Source organism: Dunckerocampus dactyliophorus, chromosome 13 (genome assembly GCF_027744805.1).
Source record: "Dunckerocampus dactyliophorus isolate RoL2022-P2 chromosome 13, RoL_Ddac_1.1, whole genome shotgun sequence".
Lineage (NCBI taxonomy): Eukaryota > Metazoa > Chordata > Actinopteri > Syngnathiformes > Syngnathidae > Dunckerocampus > Dunckerocampus dactyliophorus.
The window spans coordinates 27,882,715-27,901,555 of NC_072831.1; the positions used below are offsets into that span (position 1 = coordinate 27,882,715).

Below are 18,841 nucleotides of genomic sequence, written 5' to 3' on the forward strand. Positions count from 1 at the left end.
ACTCCTCCACTTGGGGCAGAATCTCATCCTTGACTCTGAGATGGCACTCCACCCTTTTCCGGGTAAGAACCATGGACTCGGCCTTGGAGGTGCTGATTCTCATCCCCAGTCGCTTCACACTCAGATGAGAACCAATCCAGTGAGAGCTGAAGATCACAGCCGGATGAAGCCATGATCTGTAAAAAGACCCAATCCTGAAGCCCACCAAACCAGAACTCCTTAACACCCTGGCTGCAGCTAGAAATTCTGTCCATAAAAGTAATGAACAGAATTGGTGACAAAGGGCAGCCCTGGCACAGTCCAACTCTCACTGGAAATGAGTCTGAATCATTGCCGGCAATGCGAACCAAACTCTGACACTAGTCATACAGGGAGCAAATTGCCTAAATTAGGTGGTCCCGTACCCCATACTCCCAGAGTGCTCCCCACAGGATTCCTCGAGGAACACAGTTGAATGAATGCCTTCTCCAAGTCCACAAAACACATGTAGACTGGTTGGGCAAATTCCCATGCACCCTCAAGGACCCTGCTGAGAGTGTGGAGTTGGTCCACAGTTCCACGACCAGGGTGAAAACCACCCTGCTCCTCCTGAATCCGGGATTGAACTGTCCGACGAATCCTCCTCTCCAGAACCCCTGAATAGACCTTACCAGGAAGGCTGTGTGTGAGCTCACAATAGTTGGAACACACCCTCCAGTCTGCCAATCCAGAGGCACCGTCCCTGATGTCCACATGATGCTGCAGAGTTGTGTCAACCATGACACAACCACAGCATCCAGGGCCTTAAGGAACTTCGGGCAGATCTCATCCACCCCAGGTGTCCTGCCACTGAGGAGCTTCTTGACCACCTCGGCAACTTCAGCCCCAGAGATAGGAGATCCCACCGTGGAGTCCCTAGATACAGCTTCCTCATTGGAACACGTGTCGGTGGGACTGAGGAGGTCCCTCCACTGGTCCACATCCCCTTGTGCCAAAGTCAGCAGCACACTGTCCCCACCATACACTGTGTTGACAGTGTACTGCTTCCCCCTCCTGAGACGGTGGATGGTGGTCCAGAATCTCTTCAAAGCCGTCCGGAAGTCATTCTCCATGGCTTCCCGGAACTCCTCCCACGTCTGAGTTTATCTATATAAGGCAATAGTCTTTTACATTAGATAAAGTGAACAGAAGTGAATAAAAAGGCACTGTTTGTTTTGTTTGATTATATATGATGTAAAGTTAATGATTACATGTTTTTAAAATATATTACTGTAATGTGTTTATTGTGGCCACACAAGTGGGAGAGAAAAAACTCTGTAAAATATAGTTTAAAAATTATATTTTAATAAATATATGCAAAATCTAAAAACATTACAACAAATGTTCCAAGTCTAAAGGTTATGGAGTGTAGCAGGTTTTATTATGTAACCCTGTAGCCAAGGCTAACCATGGCTACAATGCCATCTAGTGGCTGTGTGAGGAATTACATCACCTTCTCTTCTCTTTGCAGGGGTTCAGCATGCCCATGTTCTGATGTGGGGGGGTGAGATTGAAACCAACAATCCTTAACAATCCGGATCCTAATCAGGCGTAAACAGAGGTGATGGTGGTGGGGAGGGTGGATGACCTGTCAATCACTCCTTTCAGAAGAAGCAGTTGTCCTTCACTCGTCCTTATAAGAGACGATGGAGGCGCCACGTGTGGACACTCTGGAGCTTCACGGTGCTCCTCGCCAGTTGCTCGGCGCCAGGTTTGGGAAAAAAGTGTTCCACAGGTGTTCCCTTGCTAAAACACACTCTGTACAGCCCCGCCCACTTAACCCCAGAACCCCTTCCCTCCCTTCTTCTTCTTCTGGTGTCGCACTTTGGTCCATCCGCTTCAGTTGAAACATAAAGAGCGGTTTTCAGCTCTACGTGTTCTGTCTTTTGCTCTTATGACCACCAGTTCTAGCCAGTTCCAGGGAAGGCAAAAGGTCCACATGGAAGACGCAACTGCGCCCTCTTGTGTGCAGATAGGGACTTGCCCCGCCCCGCCTCAGCTCTATTCTGCACCCTCCCAATATAGCAGTTTTTTTTTTTATATTTGTTTTTTCTTAAAAAAAGACATTTTGATTAGTAGCTTTAGTATTAAAGGTTTAAATCCAGTGTGCTTTTTGTTTGTTTGTACAGTGTTTTCTTCTCGAATGTGTATTCTTGTTTGTTGCCAAATGGTGGCCTACATACTTCTCTTCCAGATCTTCTGGCCGTCACGACTCACTTTTTCTTTCGTTGTTGTTCTTTTCTTCACTGCTTCCGTATTTGCAGCTTTTATCTCCTCTCTGTCTGTGTGCCACTCAGTCGGCCGCGCACTGTTGTTTGACTCGTGTATTGATGCGTTATTACGTATTTGTTTGAATGTGGTTTGAATGTGTCTTCTTCTCTCGCCGTTCACCGTTTGTTTTTTTTCTCCTGTAAATATCCAGAGACAGTCGCATCTTTTCTGCAGAGCCCTAAAACGCTCTCTCCCCCCTCTCCCCCTGTCAACCTTAAATTGTTTTTAAAGAAAATAAAATCTGTAATCAGTTGATGGACTTAGACTTTTAATTGTATTTTGCACATTTAAAACGTCCCAGCTTACTAATTAGTACTTTCAAATTATTGTAATATTAGCACTTTTTTTGGTTTCTACAATTATTTTTATTCATTCAAAAATACCTTCAATCAAAATGTAGGCGATAGTTACCATGCTGTAGACTTTCAGGCCCTGTCCACACGGAAACGTTTCTGCAACATTTTTTTTTGTTGAGTTGGAAAAAAATTGTGTCCAGACTGTGCCAGATTAGTAAATAAATAGCTGCATCCACACGGAAACAGATCACTGGACGAAAATGGTGAAAACACAAGGCATACCTGCGTGTGGTGCTGTAAACAGACACGCAGACGGAACCACATGACACACCAAACTATAGAACATCGGTCTTCAATTCAAATTGTGTAAGGTCCGTTTATGCAATTTTTTTCAAAGCCAAGGTCTGAACCTTATTTTGCCTAAAATTGCATCAAACAGACTAGCTTATGGGAATATCAAATGTAACGAAACCCTGCACATCACCCAACACCACAATTATTTGGGCACCTTAATTGCATTTAAAAGAAAACGGGACCAAATTTCACATCAATAATAAAACGTTTGCACAAACACTGAACACAGGAGACTTCTCTTTAAGTTAAAAGAAACTGCACCGGTTTCTCTGAAAAAATAATAGTTAATGTTTTACTCCAATATCCATACAATCCTTAGTGAAGACTCATTTGCACGTCGATGTGCTGTAAATGTGTTTGCTATGACGCTCGTAGATTTTTCATACTGGAATATAAGCGTTATTTTCCGCGCACCTACATCAGACGTGGGAGGATACTTCCCCTCGAATGATGTGTGTGTCGTCAAGTTGTCGCGTCACATTTGTACTTTTGAGCAGCGCTAGTTTAAGAGAAATGTAAGAATATGAGAAACAGCAGTTTGGCATTGAATTCTGGGGAAATGAACACATATATTGGTCCCTCCGTTCACTTTTAATGTTCACTTTTTTATAAACTTTTCAGCAAGCCGTGGTTGTCATTCGAGGATTAAGGGCATAGAAAGTGGAGGGATTGTTCTCATTCACGCGGCAAGTAAACAAACGACTTCATTGGCTAATTGTTAGTGACGTCATTGCATTCGCTTTCACGTAACCGTAATAACTTAAGTAATTACGCACGCAAACAGCCGCCGCGATCGGTCCGCGAGCATGTTTGTATATTATACTTCCCATTCACTTTAATTGGTCACGGGTAGGCAAAGGGCCATCACTGGGTCCGGCTCCAGACCGAGGTCTGCCATTTAGCGTCACATATAGAAGAAAGAACGTATGCGCGTAAATCCGTCGTTTTATGCTTTCTAAGGCTCATCTATACTTGGGAGGAAGTGGAATTATTTCTACGAGTCATTTTGGAGAAAAAGACAACAAAATATCAGGAGAATGTTGACTGGGGTGAGTCATGCCAGTCCACATATTAAGAGAGAGGTTGGATTGTCAAAGCTTACTTCTGCTCACGTGATGTCATCGTTTTTATAAAGCAGCGGTTTGCTTGTCTACACGGAAATGACAAGCTGGCATTTTCAAATTTTCCCACTCTGGAAGCTGTTTTCAAAAAATATCATTTCAGCGGACCCAGAACGCCATTTTTGTGTGGATGAAAGGCTGAAACGATAAAATACGTATGACCTGAAAATGTTTCAGTGTGGATAGCCCATGTGGTAGGCCCATGTGATCTCTCCCAGCCAATCAGTAAATTCCAAAAAGTCTGAATTTCTAATAGCCACTTAAGTTGTTCAAAAATCTAATAGTTTCACAAAACATTAATTAGCATTGTCCAAAAAATCTAACCCTGCTCAAAATATTTGTCCTCATTTTGTGATACATGAACCTGAATTTTTTATGGAACTTGCCATTTTTAAAAATGCCAACAATGTGAGAATTCACACATTGATGACATTAAGAGGAAATTCGTATATTATAATGAATGCTATCAATTCATTCAAGAGGTTACTAAAGTTGAAAAAAACTATTGTAATAAAAAATGAGTTTAGTGAGTGCAATATTGAGTAAAGGAGTATTTTCCCATTTATTATATTTCATACTTTACAGCCTAATTATCTCCAGTTATTCTAAAAAAAAATCTAGATAACTTAACTGAAGTGAGTAAAAAATGCAGTTTTTTGTAATTTGATTTATTTGACTTAAAAAGGCACCGTTTCTGCTTGTGACAATCCTTGACCTAAAAATGTGAGGAGTGAAGCTATTTCACACGAGGAGCCTGAACACGACACAAAAAAAAATATGACAAGTACATGACTTTTTGGATTTGCATTGAAATGTAGTAAATTGTTGCATATAATCACCATTGTATTGCTTCATCAAATGCAATCGTGATGATGATGACGATAACCACAAACATGGGCGCCAAGTATCAAAGCATCCAGGGATCACCCACTTTGCAGCTTAAACAGGCTGGACCGGAGAATCCCACACCACGGACACACACAGCGAGAGAGACCGAGAGCGCCACAGGATGTTTCACAGAGGAATGTTGGCGTGCTTCTTCCAGGGGTTGACCTGCTTCTTGCTGGCCAACACTTCCAGGTCTCTGCAGATCTTCTTGCGAGTGGTCGCCGGCTCGATGATGTCGTCCACAAAGCCTTAAGAGAACGCGTCAAGTCAATATTCACCTAAGCAAGTACAGACATGCTTTTAACTAACTGTGCTTCGTGAAATGTGGCTTTTCGGAAATCCTTTAATTAGTGTGTGCGTCCAAAGGTCATCCATCCATTTGCGGCACGTAGCTAATTTTTGTTGGCACGTGGCATATTTAAAAAATTAAAAGAGCCTGCATCAGAACATTACGCACACACTAAAAACTATTAAAAAGGAAAGTTTTGCTATGTAAAATAAACATTGGCCTTAATAATTTAAATAAAATTGTAATTTTTAAACTACGTAGTAATTTTTTTTCAATTGCTCAATTAAATTTAAATTGTAGATTAAACTTTTTTTTTTTAAAGCAGATAATCAGGAAAAATATTAATGAAATTGTTACATTTATTTTTTAAAAAGGCAGCCAAGCAAAGAACAACCATGCAAATGTGTGTTTTTTTTGTTTTACCTCTGACTGCAGCCGGGAAAGGGTTGGCAAACTTGTCCACATATTGCGCCTCTGCCTCAGCCTGGTTTTCCTTCCCTCTGAAGATGATCTGAACGGCTCCCTAACAGGACACACGACCAGACTGAAAGCTTGGATGATGGAGGCGGGAGGAAGGAGAAAGGGTCATCGTCCTACCTTGGCACCCATGACGGCAACCTCAGCTGTGGGCCAGGCGTAATTGATATCTCCCCTGAGGTGTTTGGAGCTCATCACGTCGTAGGCGCCACCATACGCCTGAAACACACACACACGTAAGTATAATGTAGCTATTTCATCTACAGTGCTGCTTTTTCAACATTTAAAAACAACTGTCAAAAGTGACCTTAAAATATTTATTACCTCACCCAAGGAAATTGGATTCAAAAGGATTCAAGGGCCTTATAGTTATGTGCATTGATTATTTTATATATATATATATATATATATATAATTTCTTTTAATAGTCAAAAAATACAATAAAATAGTTCAAATATAAGTCTTCTACTCAAAATAATTGAATTATCACTGACAAATGATTTTTTGGTGAGAAATTCCACAAATATTAATTTGTTTGAAATTACAATTGTCAAAAATCATCTAATAAAGTGCCCCAAAATATTAATTTGTCATGAAAGCCCCCCAAAATTTAAGGACATCGTGAATTATTAATATTCAATTGTAATTGCTAAATAAAATCAAAATTGTTTTAAAATGACCATTGTCTAATAAACAAACAATACAATTCCCCAAAACATTTAATTATAATTGACCCCAAAAATATATGTATCAAGTTCTAAAATATTTGATATTTTGGGTATTAGATTTTTTAAAAAGTTACTTGGATTTATTTTTTATGAGTGTACCCAGGAATTTAGCAAAGTATAATCCCATCAAATGTTCATACATGAATGATGAAAATATTTTGAATGATCCCATCAAAATATTTTGTAATATTAAATCAGCTGCGCTTCTTCCTACTCCTTTTCAGAAACAAACGTAATCCTGTTGGAATCAACTAAATGGTTATGCAGTGTTGGACGCTGTAATGTCCCACCTTCCTGGTGATGACGGTGATTTTGGGCACGGTGGCCTCCGCGAAGGCAAACAGCAGCTTGGCTCCGTGTCGGATGATGCCGCCGTACTCCTGAGATGTCCCCGGCAGGAAGCCCGGCACGTCCACGAAGGTGATAATGGGAATGTTGAAGGCGTCGCAGAAGCGGACGAAGCGCGCTCCTTTTACGGACGAGTTGATGTCCAGACAACCTGACGTTGGACACGGCGTCAATCAAAACCTTTGCGGACTGACGTCTTGCGATGTACTTAATGTTGTGTCCAGAGGGTGTCCTCACCGGAGGCCACTTTGGGCTGGTTTCCCACGATGCCCACGGTGCGTCCGTTCATGCGGGCGAATCCCACTACGATGTTTTTGGCGTAATTGGGCATGATCTCAAAGAAGTCCCTCTCATCCACAATCTGGACAGACAGGAGACAGACAACCACTTTTAGACTCACTATTGTCCCCATTTTAATCAATGTCTTACCGCGTGGACGATGTCCAACATGTCGTACGCTTTCGTGGACTCAAAGGGCACGATGGTGTCCAGTGACGGGACCAGGCGCTCGCTGAAAGAAAGGACAAAGCAGTCAGACGGGAGCAGTGTCCAACCACATCCAGCAGATGGCACTGTAGTAAACAGAATGGCATCTCAATGTGGAGATAAATGTCAAGCGTGTGGCCTCCTGCTGCTCTCCCTGTCCTTTCTTTGTTGCATGAGGCAGCAGAGCACTCAAGTTGTTGAGGAAACAGCATAGTAAGCATGACTCCAATAATCCTTGTATTGCTGTTGTTGGAGTACCGCAATGTCCCGGGTGTGTGTTTGAGTGGAGCAGGGGTGTCCAAACCTTTTCCACCGAGGGCCGCATACTGACTGAGAGGGCAGTCCGAGCCTCCCAGCTTAGGTTGCTGCCCCTGCGACCCTACGTCGGATAAGCGGAAGATGGATGGATAAAATCTTTTTTTTTTTTAAACGCCATCTCAGCTACCTCTTCCAGTTCCACCAGGAGGACCCCAAGGCGTTCCCAGGCCAGCGTGACATAATCCCTCCAGCGTGTCCTCGGTCTGCCAGGTGGTGATCAGTTGACAGCTCCGCCCCTCTCTTCTCTCGTGTGTCCAGAACATGCGGACGCAGGTATGATGATACAACTACAAAGTTGGATCATAGACCTGCGGCCTAGGGTGTCCTGGTGCCAAGTGCACTTGTGGACGTCCTTATGCTCAACATGGTGTTTGTTATGGACAAACTGCGGTTCGCACAGAAGTCCAATAATAATGTTATCTTCATTTTCATACAAATTACTGCTTTTTGCCATTTTTGCTGTTTTTTTTTTTTTTATTCCTCTGGTTTAACTGTATTTTTAGAATGTGCTAAGGCCCCCGGGCCACACTTTGGACACCCCTGGCCAAAAGTACAGGCCAAAAGCTTGGACACACTACAACCCCGTGGTCCCAACCCATTAATAAGGCAAGACATGCCACTGAGTAACCCTGACAAGGCACACCTGTGACGTGCAAACCATTTCAGGTGACTACCTCATGAAGCCCTTTGAGAGAACACCAAGGGTTAGGGTTAGGTTATCATAAAAGCTACTCTGAGAAATCTAAAATATAAGACATATTTAGAGTTATTTCACACTTCTTTAAGTACATAATTCCACGTGTTTATTCATAGTTTTGAGAATCTACAATGTAAATAGTCATGAAAATAAAGAAAACGCATTGAACGAGTGTGTCTCCAAACTTTTGGCCTGTACTGTATGACTTCCTGTTCCGGCCGGCTGTCTCTGGCCTTGATCTGCCGTGTGAGGCAGCAGAGACATCTAGTTGCCAAGGAAACAACACAACGAACAGGCAGGCTTCTTTGGGGCCATTAATTCTGGCTAGCAACAAGTCAGAGGAGGACATTGAATAGATCGCCGATCAGACAGGAGATGCAGGGATCGTCCTCTTGGGGCAGGCGGGGGGAGTTCCATCCCACATCCAGCAGATGGCGCTGTAATAAACTTTATACGTCCTTGTGTGTTCCTGCCGACTCTTCTTGTCCTTTCTCTTCTGTGTGAGGCAGTGGTGCCCAATTTCAATTGGCCTTTGGGCACAAATTCTGCCCAGCAAGTTGTCAAAGGACATTTTGTACGTTTTATCTGAATTTCCAGCTCGTCTACCTGGAGTCGTGACACTCCCTGACGGGCGCGGGATCCTGATTGCTGAGCGGCAGGAAGTTGAAGAACTCGCGTAGGTGCAACAGGGCCTCCACGTCGTTCTCGAACGCCCGGTGCGCCACGCCTGAGGAGGACATGAGGGTTGCCGCCCGCTCTTGGAAAATCTCAAAACTGGTGGCATGGTCGGCTGACCTGAGACGGTGGTGTGCGTCTTGGCTCCCCCCAGCTCCTCCTGAGTGACGTCTTCGTTGGTGACGGACTTGACGACATCCGGACCGGTGATGAAGAGGTACGACGTGTCCTGTGTGTGACAACACCTTCTCTCACTCGCGCTGAAGTAGACAAGAGCGCATGTGTGCGGTTTTAGGGTTAATGTAGCACATTGCCCTCACCTTCACCATGAAGGTAAAATCTGTCAGGGCGGGTGAGTAGACGGCGCCCCCCGCACACGGCCCCATGATGAGAGAGATCTGAGGGACCACCCCTGAAGCCATCACGTTCCTCTGGGGGGGTAAAAAGGAGAATGCTGCCCTTAAAAAAAAATGGAAATCACACAAATGATCTACTTTTTCTTTTTTTTTTTTTTTTAACATGCCCCCTGGGACATCAGGATTATGTCATGCATTCCCAGACACAAGCAGATGAAAGCATACTTAAGAGTGTTTGCTCTACCTAGTGTTGTTTCTCCGCTCCAAGCACAACTTATTTCCTCATATAGCGTCCTGGGACATTTATTTACTCAACTACAGAGACTACCAGGCATGTGTTGGGGGTCATTTGTTTATTGTGAAGTGGCCTTGATTTGAACAAATGCATTTTTGTAACAATATCATATAATGTTATTATTGTTGGACAAAAACTAATAAATATTAAATATATACCTATGCAAAAAACTAAAATTGGACATAATGTTAAATTCTGTTTTACACTATTATACTATTCAATTTAAATAAATGCTGTTTAAAGTAAATATGAAATTTTTTAGCATTTTTTCTACAGTACATATGAATAATGATAAAATACAGATACAAAAATAGAATATAACATACAAAATACAATTACATTTTAACAAATGCATTTTAGAATATTCTATATTTTCAGAATTTTTTTTTCTACACTTGTGCAACAATAAATATGATTTATATGGCTACAAGAAATTATATAAAATATAATACATACATGAGCCGCACTGTGGCCGAGGGGTTAGCATGCTGGCCACACAGTCAGGAGATGTGGAAGACTTGGGTTTGAATGTCCACTTGGGCATCTCTGTGTGGAGTTTGCATGTTCTCCCCGTGTGTGCGTGTTGTTTTTACTCCGGTACTCCGGTTTCCTCCCACATTCCAAAAACATGCAGGTGAGGTTAATTGGTGACTCTAAATTGTCCATAGGTATGAATGTGAGTGTGAATGGTTGTTTGTCTATATGTGCCCTGCCATTGGCTGGCGACCAGTCCAGGGTGTAACCCCGCCTATCGCCCGAAGTCAGCTGGGATAGGCTCCAGCATACCTGCACAACCCCAGTGAGGATAAGCGGCATAGAAAATAGATGGATGGATAATTACTTCATTGCATGAACTACGAAACAATCCTTATTGGTTGCCATACTCAAAATAAATAAAGTACTTTTAATATGTATGAAATAATTACTAATTAATTTTTCCATTTTCACGTGCATTTTACCATCATACTTGTGATAAAATTACTACTTACCTAACATATTTTCATCTAAAATTTTATAGAAGGAATGATAAAATGTAAATTGCATACAGTATACGGCAGATAGGAGAAAATACAATAGAGTGACATGAGTCTATACGGTAATCCCTTGTTTATCACGGTTAATTGGCCGACCATGATAAGTGAATTTCCGCAAAGTAGAATTCCTCTATAAATTTCATATTTTCATAGTTAAAGCATAGAAACCCTGTTTACGACCTTCTAAATAGGGGGTTTAACATGACAAAAGGTATTGTGTCATGGCCTCCGTCCCTTGCTTTATTACTTTTTATAGGACACTAACTCTGTTGTGCTTGTTCTTACCAGGAATATATCTGCATATCCCGCCAGAGACTCCACCCCCTCTTGGATGCGAGCACCTCCCGAGTCATTGAGCCCGATGACGGGGGCTCCCACCATCATTGCCTGGTCCATGATCTGTGCACAAACGACAATTAATGGAGGTAAAAGGCGACCATTGCTGTGCATTTCTAAGCACTTTGTAATGTTTACCTTGCAGATCTTCTGTGCATGAGCTCCTGACAGGCTGCCACCAAACACCGTGAAGTCCTGAGAGAGACAAACATCACCTTAAACAGCTGCTCGGCATAATCAAGTCATAGGCCGCACCCATGTTTGTACCTGACTGAAGACGTAAACCAGGCGGCCATTGATCCTGCCTCGTCCCGTCACCACGCTGTCACCCGGGAACTAACGACAGAAGACAGGAAGCGACACAGTGACGTCACATACCAAACAGAAAGAAGCACCTTGAAGGGAAGCGGCCAGAAAGCTGGCGGTTGACCTTGTTGTTATCCTGCTCCATGCCAAAGTCGGAGCAGCGATGCTCCACAAACATGTCCGACTCCACGAAAGACTCCGGGTCCAGCAGGAGGGCCACGCGCTCTCTGGCGGTCAGCTTGCCCTGCAACACGCACAGCGAACATTTACATCAGTATATGCCCATGTTCATTATTAAATAATTGTTCAGTTCTCCTCTATGTTTATGTTCACAAACTATTCAAATTTGAATTTGAATAGTAGTTTTTGCTTTTGTTTTGTTATTTTGCACTACTGACTTTATTTTGGTTAAATAAGTGTAAGTAATATAAGGGAATAATTGTATTATTTTGTTGGTATTCTTACAGTGACTTATATTGTTGTATTTAATTACTGTTAAATGTTCACAAATTAGTTTGGTCATTTTTGCAGTATCACCAATACCCTCAACGTACCTTGTATGTACTTGGTATCGAATAGATACCAAAATGTCCAGTAACAGTTTGTATGCTAGCCTGCTAACTGTATTGTTAATGAACATACGGGTATTTCAATGACAACTAAACAAGAGGCAACCTAATTGTCGCTATATTCGCTGTAAGCATGTCGTCACAACATCACGAGGACGTAAACAAAAGTTATCCAAACTTCACCCGTTTGTGTTGTGCATCAATCCTCTTCTGACCTCCCCCGATTAACGCCGCCTTGCGTTTCTTCTCGATCCTCTCTTTAACGGACAGGTGGCTGACACAGTACCAGCGGCCGGACGGGTGCAAGCTCGTCTGGGGTATTGTCGCAGCTGCTGCCGCGCCATGTTCGACTTGGGCCAAACTCCGAAACGACGGACGCAAGCTACTGAATAGTCTGCAGCTGCCTCTAGCTACACTGTAGGCCGCCATCATGGTAGCGTCTGTTCTCAGGTGACAGAAAGACGATAAAAAGAGAGGCGGGCATAAGAGCCAATTGCAAACAGGGGGCGTTTTCAAGTAACCAATTAGCTTGAGGATGTCACCCAAAAGAGGCGGACCTTGTGCTATTTTCCAACTGCTCAATTTAACATGGCAACGTTGTTACCCGATTTTAGCCTGTCAGGCATAACTTTTTTCGTTTTGATGTAAACCGAGTTGAATGTTTCAAGTCCAAACATATACTAATGACTTTTCATAATGAATAGTTTGATTTTAAGCCTTAAAAAGTTGCTCATTTTGTGACAAGTATCGTCCTTACTCCGGTAAACCGCCACAACTTATTGAATCAAGTCCTACGTTGAGCCTTGCTCCCATTGTGTGTGTTGACTGCTGCGTATATATGTGGGCACAAATCACCTAGATTGGGCGCTGTGGCGAGACAAAAAAATGACGGTAACCACAATAACACGACGAAATATCGCGTGACTTCCATTACCGTCGAGAGGGGTTGATGCGAGGAAGTGGAAATCAAAATGATTGATGAAGCTTTTTAGAAAAACACATAACAAGCGATGTTTACTTTCACCAACTGTCGACCTATCGAGTAGAACGCGAGAGAAACAACCAAGCCATACGCTACCGTTCGGCTACCCCCAACGAGCACGGTATAAGGCAGCCCAAGGGAATTTTTACATTTCCGATAGCTGTTTTTGCTAAATATGCTAACGCTAGCGTTAGCTTTGTTTACATCAAGCGCGCGCCAGGGCTGACTTGCTAGCTTACTTGCTAACCAAGCAATATATCCACTTTAGTAAAACTCCGACGTATATATTATTCAACAACAAAGAGTCATCTGGAACGTGACTATATTAATTCCATGGCCGTGTTGAGACTTTCGTGCGAAGCGTTTAGCTGACACCGCGAGCTAGCTACGCAATGCCAACCGTCCCTTTGACGATGGCTCCGTTTACGTTCGCTGTTAATGTCGAGCGGCGCTACGGATAATGTGAGCTAATTATGACAACATCTAAGTGACTTCAACAGGTACTTTTTTGCATCAGAAGGATCTCTTGAAGCGAAGCTCAAATAAAAGGGGGACCGGCGATGCTAACGCTAAGCTAGCCACCTGCTGAGCTAGCGTGCAGCGATCACCGCGTTAGCATGCTAGTTCCCACACGATTGTGACACGAAACGCTCAAGTGAGTGCCTGCTGTTTATTTTTTTTATTTCTTCCCATCCACCCCGATACTGGACTAGCTTTAAAGCCGGCAGTGAGTGTGTGAATATTTGACTTCCGGAGGTGGCGATGAACCCAGTCAACGCGGCCGCCCTGTACGTGTCCGCCAGCCGGGCTGTGCTGCAGTGTGACCCGCGGCAGCCGCACACTTTCTCCGACATGTACACCCTGCTGCCCTTCTTCCGCCAGTCGCTTGCATGCCTCGTCTGTGGTAAGCGCCATTTATAATGTCATGCATGTGCTGTTTTGTTGTTTGCCTAAAGGCCACCGTGGAATATTAACCGATCGGTGGGTGGGCGTGTGTTTGTCATAATTAGCCGCGTTGGTCTCCTTAGCAACCGGGGCCATCTCTGCAACCGTCCTCCTTGTCGAGACAGATGACTCCGCTGGTGTGTTGTTGTGTGACATGTGTTTGCTATTCAAGCTTTTATTTACAACCTCTTCCTCGGCTTCGCTCAGAGCTGTTAGCAATTAGCATGCTGGCACACTAGTAACGCTACAGTGTTATTGACATCAGTCATGTTTTTTTTTTTTTTTGCTTTTATATTTTTCTCCATAATTTACTCAGACCCAACAGTGCGTTGTTGTTAAAATTTAGCCTTGATCCTGGAATTTTAACAGTTTTGTGTTTCCCATGCATTCAGTTATTTGTGGTGGTCCGCTGCAAAATAGATTTGGCGCTAACTTTTGCATAATCGAAGGCTTTAAGTAACTTAACTCAAAACTAAAATATTTGTTTTTGTGTACCAGGTAAGCTGCTGCAGGATCCCATCTCTCAGATGCATCCCGAGTGTCAGCATTATGTGTGTTTGGGCTGCAAAGGCCAGAAGATGCAGATCAGGCCGTCGTGCAGCCGCTGTAAGGACTATTCCGGCTTCCAGGAGAACAAGCAGCTCTCCCTGCTGGTGCAGCTCTACAGGAAGCTCTGCTTCTATGTCACACACTCGCCTCTGCTGCAGTCCATCAGTAGCCACGCCGGCGGCAACCCCGAGGTCATGGCCCTGCTGGAGGAGGCACTCACGTCGCACGACCAGGAGATGGAGGACGCCGGCCTGGATGAGCCAGATCACTCCGCTGTGGAGTCCCTGACCCCCACGGAGGCGCCGCCCGTTCCCGCCGAGCTCTCGGCTGTGCCGCAGAGCTCCTCGTCTGACCCGCCTTTCTCCAACGGACCGCAGGAATGCAACGGAGAACTCCTGGAGAGCCTGGATCCCTCCTCTCCTGAGCTGGAAGTGTGCGAGCTGATTGAGGAGCAGCCCCCGGTGGGACTCTCCGTGTCCGACACCGCGACCCTGGAACTGAGTCTGACCACTGGACCCTTTGCCCCCACTACGGGCACCGTGTGCTCACTCAGGGATGGGGACTTGGGCAGCAGGGAGCTGGAGGAGGGCGAGGTGCTGCTCCTCAGCGTGGAGGAGGTCCTACAGACGCTAGATCCCCTGCAGCCCGGCCCCGACGCTCCTCACGTGCCGCCACAGAGGACACACACTCACACGCACATATCCACGGACAGAACGCAAATGTACCTGCAGCTGGAGCCAGCGCACAACTACACACAGGTGCAAACAGATAGGACTCACAGCCACGGAGCCCCCGCATACTCCTCTGCCTCATTTGCTCCACCTGTGGCTTGCAAACCGCCACCCGTGCGCCTTAAACGCAAGCGATCGCGGTCAGAGAGCGACAGGGAGAAGGTGAAGCCCCTCCCCATCGCCTCCATCCTGCAGGGCTCGTCCTTGCCCGTACCGACGCATCACGCCACTCACGCCCTGCACGCTCAGCACCCCCCTGCCACGCCCTCCTTAATCGCACCAGCGCACACCTACTCCTCCCTCCCGCTTAACGGGGCGCCCCCCAAGAGCAGCCGACCCGCCCAGAACCACAACAAAGGGCCCCGCAAGCACGGCGACCTGGGCGGCAAGAAGCCGCACGCAAAGGCGCGCTCCAGCGGCGGCGCCAAGAGCAAGGAGCGCAGCAAAGACCAGCGACTGCAGCTGTCCAGCTGTCTGGTGCCCCCGGCCCAGGTCAGGCCCCCCTACAAGAAACCTGTGGAGAAGAAAGGCTGCAAGTGTGGCCGCGCCACCCAGAACCCTTCTGTGCTCACCTGCAGGGGGCAGCGCTGTCCTTGTTACTCAAACCGCAAGGTGAGACGATGGACATCTTTTGTTTATTGATGGATGGAGGTTATCTGGTTCATCATGATTGTCCAATGGCAATCTTGAGAATTAGGGTTCCGTTCCATGTGGTCATTTCTCCAGACAGGTTATGGCTATTTGTATTTATTGTACTTTTCACTTGAGCTCAGAGGCTCAGAGGTGTCATGTTTATTTATTTTTCTTCATCCCATAGAAGCTTTTATTCAGATGAAGCCATTATTTTTTTCAGAATTTTTTAATAAATTTTTATTTTATCCCATAAGTTGATAACAAATATTTTTTAAAGATTTTTTTTAATGGTTTTTATTTCATACTGTAGAATTTATTTATTTTTTTTCAGATTTTTTTTTTGTTTTAGGCATAGCTGTTTTGTCTGTTAAAAAAAAAATCTTTAATTAAACAAAATCCTATACATAATTTTCAGATATATGTCGTTAATTTAGCCAATAATTTATGACTTTTTAGTGTAGTGCATAGAAGCTGTTTTCCTGGACATAGAAGTTTTTCTTCTGTTTCCTTGCCATGTGAAGTAATGACATGTATGTCGTTTAAAAAGTAATGACAAGTATGTCGTTTAAAAAGTAATGACAAGTATGTCGTTTAAAAAGTAATGACATGTATGTCGTTTAAAAAGTAATGACATGTATGTCGTTTAAAAAGTAATGACATGTATGTCGTTTAAAAAGTAATGACAAGTATGTCGTTTAAAAAGTAATGACATGTATGTCGTTTAAAAAGTAATGACATGTATGTCGTTTAAAAAGTAATGACATGTATGTCGTTTAAAAAGTAATGACATGTATGTCGTTTAAAAAGTAACGACATGTATGTCGTTCTTCCCAGGCGTGCTTGGACTGCATCTGCCGCGGCTGCCAGAACTCCTACATGGCAAACGGCGAGAAGAAGCTGGAGGCCTTCGCCGTGCCCGAGAAGGCGCTGGAGCAGACGCGTCTCACGCTGGGCATCAACCTCACCAGCATCACGGCAGCAGCGGCGCTCCGCAGCCCGGCCGGGAGCAGCATCCGGGCCAACACCCTTCTCAACGTCGCCACGGCCACCGGCACCCCCGTCACCACCGCCTTCCTGTCACCCAGCCCGCCGCGGGACCCCTCCTATGAGGACAGCCTGGAGCTGCTTATCGGCTGAAAGGCGGGGGACTCCTTTGTTTTTTTTTTTGTTTTTTTTTAAACGGGAGAACTCTCGGTGCTGATTGAATGTTACTTACACAGCCTGCACCTCCCCTCCCTGCCTGAAGGGGGCGTGGGAGGCATCCATGGCAGCTATGGCTTGTCCTGTCATCTGCTGCTCTTCTTCTTCTTCTTCTGAGTAGTGAGACTAGCATGGGTGTGCCAAAGCCTCCTGTATTGTGCCTGTGTGTGCGTGCGTGCGTGTGTGTGTGTGTGTGTGTGTCGTCTGTAGTTAATGGTTATCCTAGAGGTGCTTTAGTTTTCTTTTTTTTTTTTTTTTTAGTTTTTTCTCCTCACAGGCTACCGTAGGAGGCAGAAGGACCCTCACACCAGGTGTCATTGTAGGGCTGGACTTTTCCAGTGCATCCATGTCATCACAGCACTTGACTGACCCGCAAGCACTTATTGTCATTTATTATAACGAGCATTGGTTACCAGAGCAATAGCAACACACACACACACACACACACACACACACACAGCTGTTTACAGTACTTGCCTCTAAATGATTACACTGCAATGTTTTTTCCAGCACGAGATTGTACACCGCTGTGTGTCTGTAGATTCAACTCAAGCCATACATGAGTTAAGACACCGCTATGTTGTTGCGGCACGGCCGTAAGACCGCCACATGTTTTTTTTTTTATGTCTGCCAAGAGATTTGGTACCATTTTTCTGTTTTAAAGCACCTCCAGGTTGTTTGTTTGTGTGTGTGCGTCTTGTCGTCTTCACTGTAACCGCTACATGTGACGGTCCCAAAAAAAAAAAGACTGTAAATGAGCGACAGAGTGAGGACTCTTGCTATAGAGCATCTTCGTTCTCTACTTACAAGACGTAGCTGATCAGCAGATTTAATGTAATCTACCCATATGTGTGTCTGTGTGTGTGTGTGTTTGTGTTTCTTTTTGGGCATTACTTGAACCCCCACATCCCCCCAGGTTTAGTTTTTAGATCTTTTTTTTTTTATTGCTAAAAACTCTTTTTGTTCAAGGAGTGCTGAAACATTCACTGCCATAATATGGAAACATGTCATGCAAACGGGAATTAAATGATAGTTTTTTACTTTTTCAGTCGAGCGTCTCTGTGTACACGTTGTTTTCATGCGCAGCACACAGGTGCGCATTTGCAAAATGAGACCTAAACACCACACCTCAAGTATATAGTGATAATAGCAATAAATGTCTACATTCAAAGAGACCGGAGAACATTTGGTGACCGCTAAACATGCTTGTAAAAACTAGTTTGATGCCATGCCTCCGTTAAATCTCTGCATCCATTTGAATGAATAAATGCCGTGCCTCAAATAGATGCGTAAATTGCCCATGTGTAAATTCTAAAACATTGGAGAAAGGTTGGTGACCACTAAACATTGTAACACTGCTCTAATTGATGCCATACCCCACACAAATCTGTGGATACATCCATTTGAATAAATAAATGCCACACCTCTGCTAAACATGGTGGATAAAAAATAGAAAAGAGGTCCTTAATTGGTGGCCTCAGCTCTGTTAGCGCCACGCCTCAATTAAATGGTTGTTTGCATGCATTTGAATCAAACACTGCACCTCAAACAGGTGTGTAAATTGGTCATGTGTAAATTTAAAAAACCTGAAGAAACGTTGGGGACCACTAAACTAAAAATGCTGATAAAACGATTGTTATAATGTGACCTCCATGAAATCACTGTATCATCTGCTTATCCCCATAGTGATTGCTGTCCATGCTTCAAATCGCTGGATGCATCTATTTGAAAAAATAAACACCATCCATCCATTTTCCTCCGCTTATCCGTGCTCCAGACTTCCCGGTGCCCGGCCACCTCCTCCAGCTCCACCGGGAGGACCCCAAGGTGTTCCCAGGCCAGCTGTGTGACATAACCCCTCCAGTGTGTCCTCGGTCTGCCCCGGGGCCTTCTCCCGGCTGGGCATGCCTGGAACACCTCACCAGGGAGGCGTCCGGGA

At 44.5% G+C, this 18,841-nt stretch overlaps 3 protein-coding genes across 5 annotated transcripts in view; 2 read left to right on the forward strand and 1 right to left on the reverse strand.

Moving 5' to 3' along the window:
* stag1a (stromal antigen 1a) overlaps positions 1–3,972 on the forward strand; it is a 42,000-nt gene extending 38,028 nt beyond the window's left edge. For 2 of the 3 annotated variants that reach the window (XM_054796422.1, XM_054796421.1), the window contains one exon: positions 1,490–3,970. In XM_054796422.1, coding sequence (XP_054652397.1) covers positions 1,490–1,513 — 24 coding nt within the window. In that variant the 3' untranslated portion in view covers positions 1,514–3,970. Of the gene's footprint in view, positions 1–1,489 lie in introns of all 3 variants that reach the window. The other variant, XM_054796423.1, reaches the window with a different exon arrangement.
* On the reverse strand, positions 2,658–12,311 carry pccb (propionyl-CoA carboxylase subunit beta). Its single transcript, XM_054796425.1, has 14 exons — positions 12,046–12,311; positions 11,418–11,537; positions 11,255–11,323; positions 11,126–11,182; positions 10,937–11,050; positions 9,287–9,397; positions 9,087–9,195; positions 8,898–9,018; positions 7,220–7,301; positions 7,028–7,151; positions 6,733–6,941; positions 5,835–5,933; positions 5,661–5,760; positions 2,658–5,196 (listed from the first exon to the last, which is right to left on the reverse strand). Exons 1-14 carry the CDS (start codon positions 12,292–12,294, stop codon positions 5,075–5,077), a joined length of 1,686 nt encoding a protein of 561 aa, XP_054652400.1. The 5' UTR covers positions 12,295–12,311; the 3' UTR covers positions 2,658–5,074.
* A 456-nt stretch (positions 12,312–12,767) lies between these two features.
* msl2a (MSL complex subunit 2a) lies at positions 12,768–18,504 on the forward strand. The gene is made up of 3 exons (XM_054796424.1): positions 12,768–13,748; positions 14,288–15,681; positions 16,537–18,504. The coding sequence occupies exons 1-3, from the start codon at positions 13,607–13,609 to the stop codon at positions 16,837–16,839; spliced, it is 1,839 nt and encodes a 612-aa protein (XP_054652399.1). The 5' UTR covers positions 12,768–13,606; the 3' UTR covers positions 16,840–18,504.
* The last annotated feature ends 337 nt before the right edge of the window (positions 18,505–18,841 follow it).